Source organism: Canis aureus, chromosome 38 (assembly GCF_053574225.1).
Source record: "Canis aureus isolate CA01 chromosome 38, VMU_Caureus_v.1.0, whole genome shotgun sequence".
In the NCBI taxonomy this organism is placed as follows: Eukaryota; Metazoa; Chordata; class Mammalia; order Carnivora; family Canidae; genus Canis; species Canis aureus.
In genome coordinates, this window is record NC_135648.1 from 12577977 (window position 1) to 12594029 (window position 16053).

Below are 16053 nucleotides of genomic sequence, written 5' to 3' on the forward strand. Positions count from 1 at the left end.
GCTCCACCTTGTGCCAGGGGTCACGGCAGGATGTGCTAGGAACGTGTCAAGGAAGAAACAGGCTTTTGCACTGAGCTGGACTACTTGAAGGTCAAATAATAGTTGGTCAGGTGGACAGAAGAAAGGAGTTAGGCAGAAGGAATTACAAGCACAAAGTCATCATTACAAGTTATGTATTTGCATTTCAAAAGCAACTTCTTCAAATATACTGTAAAAATAATTTCAATGTCTCATTTATTTTTTAACAGAACAGTTGAAGTCACTCTAAACTCAGAAAACGATTTACCTGGTCGTAGAGATTCGAGCAGACAGTCAAATTGTGAAAATGAAAAAGCTAAAGCCAGAGTTTGACTGACACTTGTCTATTTAAAAATAACCGTAGTACATTTAGAGGATAAAACAGCCTATATTTTATTGCTATTGATTTTTTTAGGGCTATTGATTCTTGTTTTAAGCTTGACTTTAACCGTTCTAAGAAGTAGGAATGTAGAGGAGGAATGAGATCACCTGAATAAAAAAATACGGTGGTAAATAAATTCTTTTTTTTCCTCCACCCTCTAGATTTAGCAGTATTTACACCCCACCAGTTCCTGCTCAGTGCCTGCACGCACGTGGGATGTACAAACAGTTCCCTGGTCATCCTGTACACCGCACAGCTGCCACCAGAACACGTGGACTCCCCACTTCTGACTGTCCTGGATTCTAGAACTATATATGTACAGTAAGTAGAAATGTCGTCTCTGTCGCACACAGGTTTATGCAAGAGTCCCAGTGAGCTCAATCAAGGGAAGGGTTTGTGACATAAAATTAATTTTATTGTGATGAAATGCATAGAAGTGATTAGTTCAGTGGTTCTGGGAACCTTTGATTATCACTTGCCAACTTAATTTCCATTTTGTCTTTATGCAATCAGGCTGAGCTACCTACTTACACAGATTCTGTGCAAACTTCAGCAAAGGGAAACTGACCACTTACAGGACTGCGTTGGGCTTTCTGTAGGGGAGGCGTTATCCATGATGAGCTGGAATTAAAGTATAAATATATGTATAAAAATAAAAATAAATATAAATATAAAAATAAATATATACTCTTTTTTTTTTTTATACTCTTTTTGAGTATAAACTAGGACCTTCTCGTTCCCTTGGCAGTTGAAGTCAGAGAGAAGGAACTTTCGCCTCTAGGCATGTTCAGATTATTTTTGATATTAAGCAATTCTTACCCATTTCCTAATCTGTGATGTACAAGGTGTACTGTCCTACTGAGTCAAAGCTTAGCAACCTCTCTTGCCACCAGGTAATACTTCTTTCCATTCATCTCTGCGGATCTCAGTTTTCTCATCCATAAGAGAAGAGTTTGGATTGAGTACATTACTATATTCATTCAAGCTGGAAAACATTATGATTTATATCCTATTATTCCGGGTCTGAGCCATCCTGTTGGCCTTCGGTGCTGCCCTAAGCTGAGCCCCCATTACTTACAAGATTTCCCACGACTCTAAGTATTTGTCTGTTGACCAATTTCTATTTTATGATTTGTCCGGCTCGTGTTCACTGACACATTGTAAGCCCTCTGTGGAATTCCCTCTACTTTTCCTTTTACCTACTAAATCCGATCCATCAAGTATACAGACTTCTGTCTAGGTAGTGTCTCACCTTATCCATGAAGTTTTATTTGACTGCTTCAGCACTTCAGCACTCACCTTCTCTGCATTCTATAGTGACATGTTAATTCTACGTGAGATTGCTGCATTTTTTAAAGAAAAAAAAAAATTTTGAAAATTATATTATTTCTCTCTCGTGCTTCCATTTTTCATAAATTCTCAAATGTTCTACTTCTCTCAATTTTTGTTCTGTGGCTTAAGTTTGAAATCAAGTACGCACACATTTTTTTATATTATTAGCTAATTAAAATTATAAGTAACTAGAAAGCAGGCACTATGTCATATTTTCTTTACACCATTCAGGAGGGACATTTAATAAGTACTTGGGTTTTTTTTTTTTTTTTAAAGCTTTCAGTGTGTGTGTGTGTGTGTGTGTATGTGTGTGTGTGTGTGTGTTGAGTGGCATAAATCCAAGTTCATATGCGTCCTTTAAAAATCTTGCACAGGGCAGCCCAGGTGACTCAGCAGTTTAGCACCTGCCTTCATCCTAGGGCCTGATCCTGGAGACCGGGGATGGAGTCCCACGTCGGGCTCCCTGCATGGAGCCTGCTTCTCCCTCTGCCTGTGTCTCTGTCTTCTCTGTCTCTCTGTCTCTCTCTCTCTCTCTGTGTGTGTCTTGAATAAATGAATGAATAAATAAAATCTTTTTAAAAAACAAATAAATAAATAAATAAAAATAAAAAAAATCTTGCACATTTCAGGTTTGACTTGAACGGATAATGGATAGTCATGCTATATTTTTCCATTCCCAGGTGGAAACAACCAAGAAATGTAAATGGGATTCTGGAGCGCTATATACTATATATTTCAAATCACACGCGTGATTTTACAATTTGGGATGTCATCTATAACAGTACAGAACTTTTTCAGGATCACCAGCTACGACACTTGTCCCCTGGCAACAAATATCTCATCAAGCTGGGAGTAAGTTTACTTTACTTTTGTCAGTTTCTCTTCCCTTCCCTTGCTGCCTCTCTCTTCCTATGTCCCATCTTCTCTCTCTCCCTCACTTAAAAAAAACCCAAAACCCGAAATACATGTATTGCTATTGAGACTGAAAACTCACTTCACACTGTAAATGGGAATGTGACCTAATACCTGCCTATTTATTTTGTATTATGCAAAAATGATAGCATAACAATCTGAGTCAGTAGATTTTCCCCAAATCTAATTTGGGATTATTAGAAATTATTTCTTCTTTATTATTTCCAGAATGTCATAATTGGTAAGGGCCTTTTCTAAAATGCCTGAATTAATAAGGTTATTTCCCCATGGAGCTTGTATTCATCTGGAAAACAATGTACAGTATGAAAATTTAGGTCTTATATATTAAAATTAAGGTTTAAATGACCCCCAGATATTCTGGATTGTTATTATAGTCTGGTTTACATTACACTTCTATCTCAAAAGAACAGTCACTTAATAAAACCCTAGAATCAACATACTTTAGAGGTCTTTAGACAGACAATAGCATTTTTTAATGCAAAATAGCACTTTTATACAAAGGTCTTTTAAAAGACCTTGATATTACTGTGGAATTTATACTCAGTGGTTCCCTTTGTTTTTTGATGAAATATAATCTTTTTTAAGTTTAATAGCACATCTGAAAATAACTGAATATAAACATGAGATTGTCCCTATTTGTTTTAAACACACTCTTCATTTTATAGCAATACCTATATAAGGATATTTGCTTTGATAAATGCCATAGAAAATATTCTGCTCTTGATTATGAATAAATTTACATTTATGTAGACACTGTGTATGCATTCATTTTACTTAACATGCTCTTGAATGCTCTAAATATTATACCACGAGAAAATAAACTACATTCAACTATTGCTAACTGTCTGACCTGACACCACAAAACAAGGACAATCAGACAATGTTTAAAATCCTATTCAGAACTGACTCCATGTGCCTAGGTGTTCAGCACACGGATAGGCTTATAAAACAGCATCTTTGATTGCTTAGTTGTATTACTCAAAATGTGAGAAATGATTTTCAAAAACTTGATTTTCAAAAACTAATACAGAAATCCACACTATTCTCAAAACAGTGGTAATATCAAAACCCAGAAAAGACTCTCTTGCATAGAAACAACCAAAATTAAACAGAAATTGTTGTGCTCTTTGGTGTTATCAGGAGGCAAATGTGAAACAAAGTTCGACTCCCAAGTCAATTTTTAGGATATGCTGGGCGATCAGTGAAAATCTACTCAATCTCCAATGTTTTATACATCTATAATATCTTGAAAAATAAATACCACTACATTGGGAGTCTAGTCCCCTGAGTTTCAATTCAGATTTTGCTACTAACTGTGTAACCAAAGACAAATTCACTTAATTGCACTGATTTTTATGTTCTTTAAGCCTAAAATTAGGGCTTTGGATGAAATTATTTTTAACGTCTCTTTGAGCCCTAAAAATTCCATGACACTAAATCATTCTGTGATCCCAAACAATATTCTATGGAGTCAAATGAGATCTGTCAGCCACTGAATAATGTTGATGCAGGACGTCATAAAGATGTGGAAGTCCTTGCCCTAACTCTTGTTAGGGAAATAAATTTGCTCACATTATTTTTTATTTCACTGTATTTATTAGTGGAAAAAATATACTAATATTTTTTTAGAAAGTATTCAACTAAAAGGTTTTTTTTCTTAACTCTATAACAAGTAAATTAAGTGAACCGGAACATTTTAGATTCATCTTGGTTAATTGAAGGATTATTGTATATGTCAGTTTCGACATAATAACGGGCTTTCAAGGTCATTAGATTAGTAGATGGAAATTAGGTTCTCATCCAAGTAAAGTTGCCTTTATAGGTAGTCTTAGCATGTTGAAAGTTCTGGAAAATAAAACACACAGATAGCAAAGCCTTAAATAATAGAAGAAGATACATGAGAATTCAAACCACTGTGGTTTACTCTAGACTCGGAGACTGTGTTACTTCAAGTAAGTGGCTTCATTTAATTTTTCCTGTTAACTGGATTATAAATTCCTGAAGGGTGGAGACAGAATCTTTCAAAATTCTGTCCGCGGAGTCAAGCACAGTGCCTGGTAGAAACTGGAAGCTCAGCAAACAATTCTTGAATAAATGGATGAATGAAGGAATACTAAGTATATATATTTCATAAAGAATCTGAGATTTCATCAGAAAGGGAGACAGAACATAAAGACTCCTAACTCTGGGAAACGAACTAGGGGTGGTGGAAGGGGAGGAGGGTGGGGGGTGGGGGTGAGTGGGTGACAGGCACTGAGGAGGACACTTGACGGGATGAGCACTGGGTGTTATTCTGTATGTTGGTAAATTGAACACCAATAAAAAATTAATTTATTAAAAAAAAGAATCTGAGATTTCTGATATGAATTAAATGATTTGCTGTAAAATGTCAGAGTCGGGGACTGTGTGGTTCCAAGCATATGCTTTTTCTCCTAGAAGAAACAGCATAATGTGTCAGTACACTCAACAAATGGTATTGTGGAATGTGGTAGCTCTGAATAAAGATAATAAGTCAGTAATTAAATGAAGAAGCTAGTAAGACAGACAAGTAGCAAGATATGTATGGTTTGATAATTTTCATATTTCCGTGAGACATTTACCTCTTGATGAATGTTAAATGTTAAATACTTTTCCTGGAAAGATTCTTGGAAATGATGAGCTTAATTTTTCAAAAGATCATTTATAGTAACATGGCCTTGTTCTTTTACTTCATACTTTAAGGTATGCTGCATTCTTAATATCCTCAGAGTTTACTTACCTGGAAACAAACTATTGAAAAAGGGAATGCTAGCTTTGGATGTTCCTAATAGTCATCATTTCAAAATAATCGATACACATTGATTAGTTACTCATTTCCTCATACCAGAATTCAGAGTCCTGTTTAACCAGAAGTTACTGGCCATTTCAGGGGTGGTAGTGTGACTTTGTCATTTAACAAAAACAAAAATTTTTAAATAAAAAAAAAATTTAAATAGCTTGAGAAAAGCTATAGGAGATGGATTAAAATACTTTATTGTAAAGGCTCAGAGGCTTTCAAAGACCTTGTCTCTTCATAAAGGCATCGTTAATCAAAATCCCACTATTTAGTTTTTCCAAACCAGACTTTTAATCAGCATTCAGTTGCATTGCATGCAGTGACCTCTGGTGCTAGTAGGTCAAACAAGATGCTTATTGGTCCAATTTAATTTAGATAATATCAATTAAATTTGACCAATCAGAAGCGACTTTAAGAGCATTTATTTCCTTGTTGAAGGAATTGCTCACCTACCACCTCTAAATACATGCAAAAAAAATTGGAAGAAAACCAAATAAAATATTTTACAGGTAATTCTGTTATTTCAGCAGCCTCTTTATAAATTCTGTTTTATTTGCAAGAAAAATTCTCTTGTAAACTCCGGATTCTTAGAAGCCTCCTTTGTCAAATTATGAGTTTATGGATCTTAGATGACATAGCCCAAAGATCAATCCTTCCAAACCAGAGGATGTCTTTATTTACCCCAAAAGGCATCCTAAAATTCTAAAAACATCCTAAAATTCTCAAAACAAAGTAAATTTCAATTCACATTTTATTTTTAAACACACACACACACACACACACACACACACACATATATATAATTACATGTCTTATAGTACAATGTTTCTTTGAGGAGAGTTAGCTGGGGGCAATTCTTCGGACATAATAAGAGAAATAATAGTGACAAATAGACTACTGGAATTAAACCCCAATGTGTTATGAGTGTAACAAGAATATGCTCCAACATTTTTCCCCTCCTAAAGAAAAAAAATCTAGGAACTGCAAGTGAATAGATTTCTCTTTCTCTGAGGACTGAAAAGAATGTTCTATCATTTTCCTTTGATAATTTGGCCTTCCCACTTGGTCTCTTTTCATGACATGTTTTCTAGTGGACTTTTAGCATGTTTGAAATGTTTGGTTTGTTTTTAATTTTTCTATTTTAATGTTCAGGTAGTTATTTCTGGCACTAACAATGACATGTCCTAGAGCTTTGAGTCATAGTTTGGCCACAAGCTCAATTGATTCCTCTTTATTTGCAAAGATTCTGTTCTTAGGAAGAGGATGGTTTATCTCTTCCATATATATGCACATGCTGCAGCTGAGAATTAGAGGGAACCCACAGAGGTTAATTAGGTCCCAATCTTAATGCAATTTCATGCCCAAGCTACGGTTTAACCCATCAGAAACTTGCTTACGCTGATGAGAAATTATCCTGAAGATTTGGCTACTGTTGTATTCTTACAAGAAAACATGAAATTGAGCTCCATGTCTACTGACCATTTAATATTTACATTTATAATAGAGACTTTGCAACAACTTGGCAAATAGTATACTGCAATGTAAGAAAATATCATTTAAATTAAGTCAACTCTATCTTATTTTTAGGGAAAAGAATTTCAACTGTATTAAGTATCAAAAGGTTGTTCCCTCAATATCAAGCTGAAAAGCAGGGGAAGGCCCAAAGAAATAAAAAAGTTTTTAAATTTTTTTATACTAGCAATTTCTACCTTCCATGAAAATGGATAAAATAACTACCCGCTTTTTACATTGTCCTATGATTTTGCTTCATTTTCTCAATCGGTTTTTGGTAAATTTTCATGCTTTTTGAAATGTTTTTAAATTTGATTGTGTAAATTACAGCGGAACCTAAAGAGATACAGAACAAAGGTTAAGTGGGGTTTTCAAATATCTGTGTTATATAAAGATATGATTGCTAATATTTGCTAGCAAATATAGTCTGGAAAAACCCTGTGGGTCTATCTTGGCTTCCTGGAGAAATGTTTATCCAATAAGGTAGCAAAAATATTTTCCTAATACACTTAAACATTTATCTTGGAATTACTTGAAGTTAATTATGAGAGTGCACACAGCAGTTTCCAGGTAACTTTTTATTTTAAAATTCATTTATTTATTTGAAAGAGAGAGAGGGGGAGAGAGAATGTATGTCCATTCGATCAGGGGGAAAAGCAGAGGTAGAGGGACAAGCAGACTCCATGCTGAGCCCAGAGCCTGACATAGGGCTCAGTCCCATGACCCTGAGATCATGACCTTAGCTGAAATCAAGAGTCAGATGCTCAACCAACTGAGCCCCCCTCCCCCCCCCCAGGTATCTTTCACATCCAGGTTTTCATTTATGGCATTATTAATACCTTATTAGGGAATGAGAGGATTCTATGATCACTATGTTTGTTGGCCGTGTAATGAGCCCATTTCCTCTGGCACATGAATCAGTGATTCGACCCTTTAAGCCATTAAACAGTCATTCAACAACTGCTTTGTTGCTGATATATGAGAAATACTATTTTATTCAATTTCACATTGTATTATACTTTAAACATATTGGTCACGCTATAGCAATAAAAGGCAATTATATTTGTTGTAGATCTTTTCTCTTACTCAAAATCACTTGTTTTACCTCGAAGTGGTTTCAGTCTCTATACAGCCCTCATGGAGTGTGTGCACACGCATGTGTGTATGCGCGTGCGTGCACTTAATTCATTCTGGGAAACTCTGTGCAAGGCTAATTTCATCAGGGCTATTCACCTAGGTCATACATGCCCTATCTCAAGGTTCCAACATAGGATGTACTTGTAATTCATACATGCATACGTTTGGGGTTGTTTTCTAACTATCAGAAATGGCTGTCTTATGTCCTAAAAAGCAATAAATTAAATGTCAAACATCAGCATTGAAACAAATTTATTTGGTGGTGGTGGGTGAAGGGTGGGGAATTGTTTTTCAAAGAATCTGGAACTCTTATTATGAATTCTCTTTTTTCGATGCTCTACTAAAACTTTTGGGACCTAGAGTGAAATGTGTTTTTTTGCATTTCTCCTCAGGCTTGTACAGGGGGCGGGTGCACAGTGAGCGAGGCCAGTGAGGCCCTGACTGATGAGGGGGCACCCGAAGGTGTGCCAACTCCCAAAGCGCACTCCTCTTCACCTCACTCCTTTAACATCTCCTGGACTGAGCCTGAATATCCAAATGGTAAGTGAACTCTTTTAGCCTCAAGTTAAAAAGATGATTAGCAAAGGTAAATTAATATTCGAAATGGCAGCTTATATGTGGTGCTTAATTTTTAATGATCATTTTAGCACATAAAATACCTGAGATCGTATCATTGTCTGCAGTTGGGAGATTGTAGTTTTTAGGCTAACACACAATTTTGGTGGCTCAAAAGTGCTCCCTTTTGATAGTTCTTGTGTACTGCATCTTATTGTTCAATACAGTCCAGAAGAGGTGTAGAGAACAGATGAGGAACGAAGTGCTGTTATGACAGTGATGCTATATTTTCAATGACTTTTTGTTTTGGACAGTCATTAGTTCGTTCTCGGAGAGGTAGAGAGATGGAAAGTCCATGCACATAATCTATTTCAAAATGCTTTTGCTTTAATAAGTTTTTCTTAAAAGAGACCACCACTTGGAACTCTGCGTTTTTAATATATTATATGTAGATACTTGAACCTGCAGTTTTTAAACAGTGCATATATTAAATACATAGGTATTTATACTTAACTTCAAGTAGATTGTGTATATTCCTAAGTGATATACACATCTTTGCACAGTTTAGAGAATTAAGTTAACCAGTTAAAGTTGACTAAAATAAGATCTTGTTCTAAAGAATTTGTAATACCTTGGAGGTAGGAATTACTTCACTCATTTATTGGAAATATCTTTAAGTTTCACACAATATGGTGTCATTATTCCACACTGGCAGGAAACTTATTTAACATCAAATTTTGTTCCCTTTTCAAGACTTGTAACATCATAGGAATTGTTTTAAGTAGCTTGTTACTGAAAATTGAGATGGCCTCGTTTAGCATAGCCAAAAAGAATGGAAGGGAAAAAAATTGTAAATTTTATTAGTTTGTCTTATGTTTACTATGGTATTAATTATTCCAGTCATCTCATTTTAATTAAACTTTTGGCAAATGCATTAGATATGTTTGAGGTAATGGAGAGAGCTCAAATAATTAGAGTGAGTGATTATCTCCGTTATTGAAGTGATGCCTGTACTGTTACAAATTTCCTAATAAAAAAATAAATGGATCTCTATTTGATACTTACATTAAACAGTCAGAAAATCTTGTCATAGTTCGTGCTCCACAAATGTATCTAGTCCATAGGTGGCAATGCAAATGGTAGTGATTTATTCCAATTGGATTGCTGTTCATTGCTATTACAGGATTTACATAGTAGAATATTCTCCTTCATACCCATGTGTTGTGGCACCTGGAACCACAAACTGTACTCAGAATCCCAGGCAGACCAGAGAATTACTTTTGACATTTCAAAGCACATTTGTATATTATGTTTTGTGCATTTACAAGCAGTTTTAAAATATATTCATTGAACCAAAAAGAATTTGAGAGGTTTTGGAGATTTCCGTAACACTTTCATTGCATTCAAAAGTCTTGTGTTTAATCACATCAGAATTTTCTAATTTTCTTATGTTTAATCACATCAGAGATTTCAAAATTTTTATTGTGGGGCAGTGGTTAAGACACTTAAAAGGTAATAGTGTTCATTTAAAAAGTAACCAACTTTTGCGCCACTCCTTCTCTCTTCACTTTCCCCACATTTTCCAGGGTTTGATTTTTATTGTCTATCGTCTGGAGAGGGATAATCTGATTGTTGTTAAAAAATTCTCCTCTAAAAAAATAAATAAAAATTCTCCTCTATTTATTTGTAAAGCCCCCATACTTCCCCCTAAAAACTTAAAGAATAAAATACTAATTCTTTAGTCTGATATTCAGATCACTCTCAATTTATGACTCAAGCTGCATTTACAGAGCCTTGTAACACATATTCCTTTCTAGAATACATATGACTTACTGAGGGTTGCAAGATGTGGGTGCGGAGTCAAATAGGCCTAGAGACAAAGATTATCTCTGCTGTATAGTAATGTGTTACTTTGGGAAATGTACTAAATTCTGTGAGCCCTGATTCTCTTGATTATAAAATTGGAGTTGACAACCCCTATTTTCTTTGCATATTTACCTGTGGAAACCTAACTCATTCCTCAAAAGTAAACATGGGCCTCTTTTTTATTTTTTTAATATTTTATTTATTTATTTGAGAGAGAGAGTACAAGTGGTGGGGAAGAAGGGGGAGGATTGGCAGAGAGAGAGGGAGAAACAGACTCCCCGCTGAGCAAGGAGCCAGACTTGGGGCTCGATCCTAAGACCCAGAGATCATGACCTGAGCTGAAGGCAGAAGCCTAACACACTGAGCCACCCAGGTCTCCAAATGTGGGCCTCTTATTTCATAAAATTGTTCCACTCTACTTGAGTCTAGTGAAGCTTTCCCTCTTTTCTTGATGGCACATACTTTGTTCGTCCTAGGTTCAAATTTATCTGTGTATGTGTCCAATGTACCCAACAGATGATAATGACCACAAATCAATCATTTCTCTTTCCCTTCACAGAGCCTAAGAGTATGTTGTACTTTCTGTTGGCACCTAATTATATTTTGTTCACTTAGTTGTCCCTTGTGAAAAATTGCATTTGATCAAGAGCATGTATACTGTAGAGTGCTCTCTGATGATTCGACAGAAAGAACAGAAGTAGTTGTGGGCCAATTCCTGGAACATATTTGTTTGAAATGTATTTGTTTCTGGACCATATTTGTTTAGCTGTGTGGGGTCTGACACTAGGTTTTTCCTTTAGGAATTTGCATTTTTGCATTTGAATTAAGAATTTTTAATTTTCTTTCTAAGGTATACATAGGTCAAATTTAATGGAACTAGGCCCATGTTGCAATTTATGCTATATTTTAGTTGCTTTTTATTTTTTGAGTCTTCTGCAGAAGAGTAATACATTGCAGCCTAAAATAGGTTTCATCCTTATGTTACTAAAGAAACCCTCTCAAATTATTTTAAATAGTGTTTCTCAAACTTATCTGATCATTGGAACCATCTTAGTGGCACTGACTGAAGAAGTAGGCTGTAGTATCCACCAAAAGTCCTGAATAATCAAAATGTCCCTTTGGCCTGGTTATCCTAAAATGCTCATGAGTATTTAAAATTCACTCTACCTGAGACCACTCTCCTTAGGACCCTTTCTTGAGACCTCCACATGGATTTTTATTATCCTTTACTTTGAGCATATCCAAATTGATTTCTCCACATGTTCTCTGCCGCTCTACCTGCCCTTTCTCCTGTGTTTCTCCTTTTCCTGGTTAGCACAATCCAGTCACGCCAGCCAGAAACCTGGGTGGCATTCTTGACATCAGCCCTTGCTCACTCCTGACTTGTCTTACCCCCCATGACCCTCAACTGTACTCCTCTAATGAAGGTCACTGATATTTCTCACCCAGATAACTTTAAGAGCTTCCTCACACCCTGCAAAAATCTGGATTTGTTTATTCAAAGTATATTTTTTTATGATCCACTTGGTGCCATCATTCTGATGATACCAAGATGAATTTGCCTAATCCTTGATCTTCAAGATACAGGGATTCCTTGAGGGAACAAATAACAGTAAGGTAGGGATGTGAATAAGGTGCCAAATGTATGGAGAAGAAGCTCTCTGAGGAGCCCTATAGGATGTGGGAGTGTCATCCCTCTGGGTCTTCATTACATGTGGCAGCTCCAGAGATACATACGCATTTAGACTGACATGTTGTGTAACAGATGCTTCTCGCAGGGGTTTGCACGCTCTGGGATCCAAAATCTTGACTCTTTTAGTCAGTTATACACCTAAATAGAACATTTCACTAGGGCTTACTAACATGAAAAAATATATGAAGAAATAATAAACCCACTTTCAGTAATAGGAAGTATGTATGTTTCCAAATATGTGTCCATATGTGACAAAATGTGAGAGATATAAAAAGTTCTGATATAAATGTCTAGTTCTTGCCTGTCAAGCAATTGGTAGCCTTTAGCCAGCATGGCTTAGGTAACAGGTTGTCTGCTTTTCATAAATGATTCTGATTTAAACAGTCACTTGTGACTCATCAGAGTCTTATGATAATCCTGATCCAGTGGCTAAGAGAATGGCCTCTTGCCCTTCTAATTTCCATTCTCTTTGTTGTCTCCCAGCCTGCTCCTACTTTATAGCTTATGCTGGGAAGCTTGCTCTTTGCTTCAGGACATGCTTCGTGTGCTCTGAGAATTTTTCCTGTTCTGGAACTTTTGTTCTGTGTTGTACCAGCAGTTCTAAGAATAGTGCCTGACCCACATAATAGATGCTCAATTAAAACTTTGCTGATTAGCACTATCAAAAGAAAAAAACAAATGCACAGAAAATAACAAATGTTGACAAGGATGTCAAGAAATCAGAACCTTTGGGCACCATTGGTGGGAATGTAAAATAGGGCAGCCATTATAGGAAACAGTATGGAAACTTTCTCAAAAAATTAAAAATAGAATTACTGTGTGATCCAACAATCCCACTTCTGGGTATTTGTCCAAAAAAATTGAAAGCTGGATCTTGAAGAGATCCTTGTATACCCACATTCGCTGTAGCATCACTCACATTAGCCAAGAGATGGAAGAAACCCAAGTGTCCACAGATGGATGAATGGAAACAAAATGTGGTGTGTATATATATACAATGGAATATTATTCTGCCCTTAAAAAAAGAAATTATCATGTGCTCCAACATGGATGAACCTTGAGGACATCATGCTAACTAAAGGAAGCCAGTCACCAAACGATATGGCATGATTCCACATATATGTGGTATCTAAAGTCATCAAACACATAGAAACAGAAAGTAAAACTGGGGGCAGGGGTTGGGAGGAAGAATGGAGGGTTGCTAGTCAACAAATATAGTTTCTGTTTTGCAAGAATAAAGGGTTCTAGAGATCTGTTATACAACAATGTGCATTTAGTTAACAATCTGTACTATGCATTTAAAAAGGTTAAGATGGCAAATTTTAGGTTGTGTGTTTTTTTTTCTGCCACAGTTGTAAAAATATGATATAGAGAGGATATAATAAAATGCAATACGCCTTTATACCAGAAGAACAAAAGGTTAAGGGCTGTGTTAGTTTAAAGCAAACAAACAAAGGTTTCAATTAATAGTAACATAAAGACAGATATGTAAAATATACATTTGTTAAATCAGAATCAGATTATGCTAGCCGGCCTGTTGTGCAACTTGCTTTTCTCACTTAACAACGGTGGTGGAGACCTCTTTCCCTGACAGGGATCAGGGCTCAGCTCTAATGTTTCAAAAGGCAATGGAATCCTGGTGACTAAAACCACAGCTTATGTGACCCATATTTTATCAGTGGATATTTACGTTTCCATGATTTTGCTATTATAAATAATGCTACTTGCTATTAATTGCCTTAGTCTACCAAGTAGTCTTTTTTTTATTAAATAAATTATTTATTTGAGAGAGAGAGAGCATGAGTGTGGGGAGAGGGGCAGAGAGAGAGAAGGAGAAGCAGGCTCCCCAGGGAGCGCATCAAGGGGCTCTACACAGGGTTGCATCCCAGGAACCGGGGATCATGACCTGAACCAAAGACAGCTGCTTGGCCGACTGAGCCACCCAAGTAGTCTTTAAGTACCGGGTCTTTATCCTTGATTCACACCTAAGGTTTTGCTTTCCTTCAAAGTGTCCTACTTAATTCTAGACCCTTGCCTCATTTACCTGGAAAAATGGTGTGACACTCTAGCTCTGTCTCTCTAATCAGAGCGCTTGGCATCCACGTTCCCTCTGCACGCTGCAATTTCAGGCAGGATTTTTAAACCCGGATTTTTAAACCCGAATAAGAGCCACTTTTAGGTAGATAAGAACCCTTTATTGTGTAGCACCTGGACTTTTCTTTTGTCATAACGCCAGCCATCGATGAGCTAGTAGCACAAAGGATTGCTGTCTAATAAATTTAGTGACCTGTGTTGTGAAGATTACAATTGCATGATTATAATTATGCTTTTGAGAGCTCTCAAAATCTCATGAGCCATAGTCCCTTTCAGAAGCCAAGGCCTTAGAATCTGTAAATATGTTTTATTTGCTCACACTTGAAGTCCCCCTTGCTAAAATCAGCATAAACATCTGACTACAGCAAATTCATTCCTTGTTACCTCGCATAACATTGAGTGACATTTGAAACTAATTAGAATATTTTTAAAATAGTAGCCAGAAATATAGGATGTGAAATTCTCATCCTTTATTAATATTTACAATTGCTTGTAACAATCCACTATCCTTACCTAAGTCAATTTACTAAAACAGTTTCCCTGTTAGATTGTGACCCACATAAGGGTAGGGATGTGCCTTGTTCCCTAGTGCCAGCAATTGGCAGGGTGCCAGTCATGGGTAGCTGTTAAAGGAATTAATGTTTACTGATGATAGGGACAATAATAACATGGTGATTGTGTGGATGTGAGAAGCATAGGCATATGCAATCATACAACACATGTAAACACACATTTATGATTGTCTTAGAATTATGTAACTTAGGTGAACGATTTCAAAGGTAGCAGAAAAGCATCTCTCCCTTGGCCTGCAGAAGGCTCAAAGACCCGATCGTTTGGCATAAGATTTCCTCAGCCCAGTGATTTGTTGAGATTCTGAAGAGACCATGTGAAACTGGGTCTGCTTTGCACACCTCAGTGTGAAAGGGCAGATTGTTACTGCCATCAAGATCAGGTAATGTCAAGATGCGCAGGGAAAAAGGAGAGCTGGGCACCCATTAGGCAGGGTCCCAGGGACCTCATGAGAAAACAAAGAGTACTTAAGGGACCTATGAAAATATTTTCCTAATTCAGCTTCTTGTACTGGGCTGGTGTTTTGAGAACTCATAGACAGATATGTACTAAGACAATGGCAACTGTGTCGATAAGAACAGAAAGAATTTGGGAAGTTGATTGTCTTTGCAGACTTACACATAGCCTTGAAGCCAGTAGAACATGATTGAAAGAGCATTTAGTTCAGTTTGTCTTTTTTTTAAGATTTCATTTATTTATTTAAGAGAGAGCAAGCGAAGAGCAAGTGCAGGGAGAGGGGCAGAGAGAGAGGGAGAGTCTTGAGAAGACTCCCTACTGAGCTAGGAGCTGGGCACAAGCGGGGCACCGGGCTCAATCTCACGACCTTGAGATCATGACCTGAGCCGAAACCAAGAGTCGGATGTTCAACCGACTGAGCCACACGGGTGCCCCCATTTGGTTTAGTTTTTAAGCATACGTATGATTTCAGAAATGGGTGGTTGAAAAATAATTACAGAATTTTATACACATTCTGTATATGTCCTCCTTCACATTAAGAGATGATAAGAAAGAAATAGGCTTTTATAATATATACATGAAAAGGTGTGTATGTAAATACTAAGTGCTTCACCCATATGAAAAAAGAAGTATTTGATTTCCTACCAACCCTAATGGTAATAGTAGTAATAATAGATACAGCTTAGAACT

General features: G+C 36.5%; 1 protein-coding gene across 1 annotated transcript in view; it reads left to right on the forward strand.

Annotated features, from left to right (window-relative positions):
* Positions 1 to 16053, forward strand: part of USH2A (usherin) — a 693391-nt gene that overhangs the window by 349135 nt on the left and 328203 nt on the right. The window contains exons 32-34 of the mRNA XM_077886665.1: positions 562 to 721; positions 2413 to 2584; positions 8522 to 8669. Of these exons, the coding sequence (XP_077742791.1) occupies positions 562 to 721; positions 2413 to 2584; positions 8522 to 8669 (480 nt within the window). The remainder of the gene's footprint in view (positions 1 to 561; positions 722 to 2412; positions 2585 to 8521; positions 8670 to 16053) is intronic.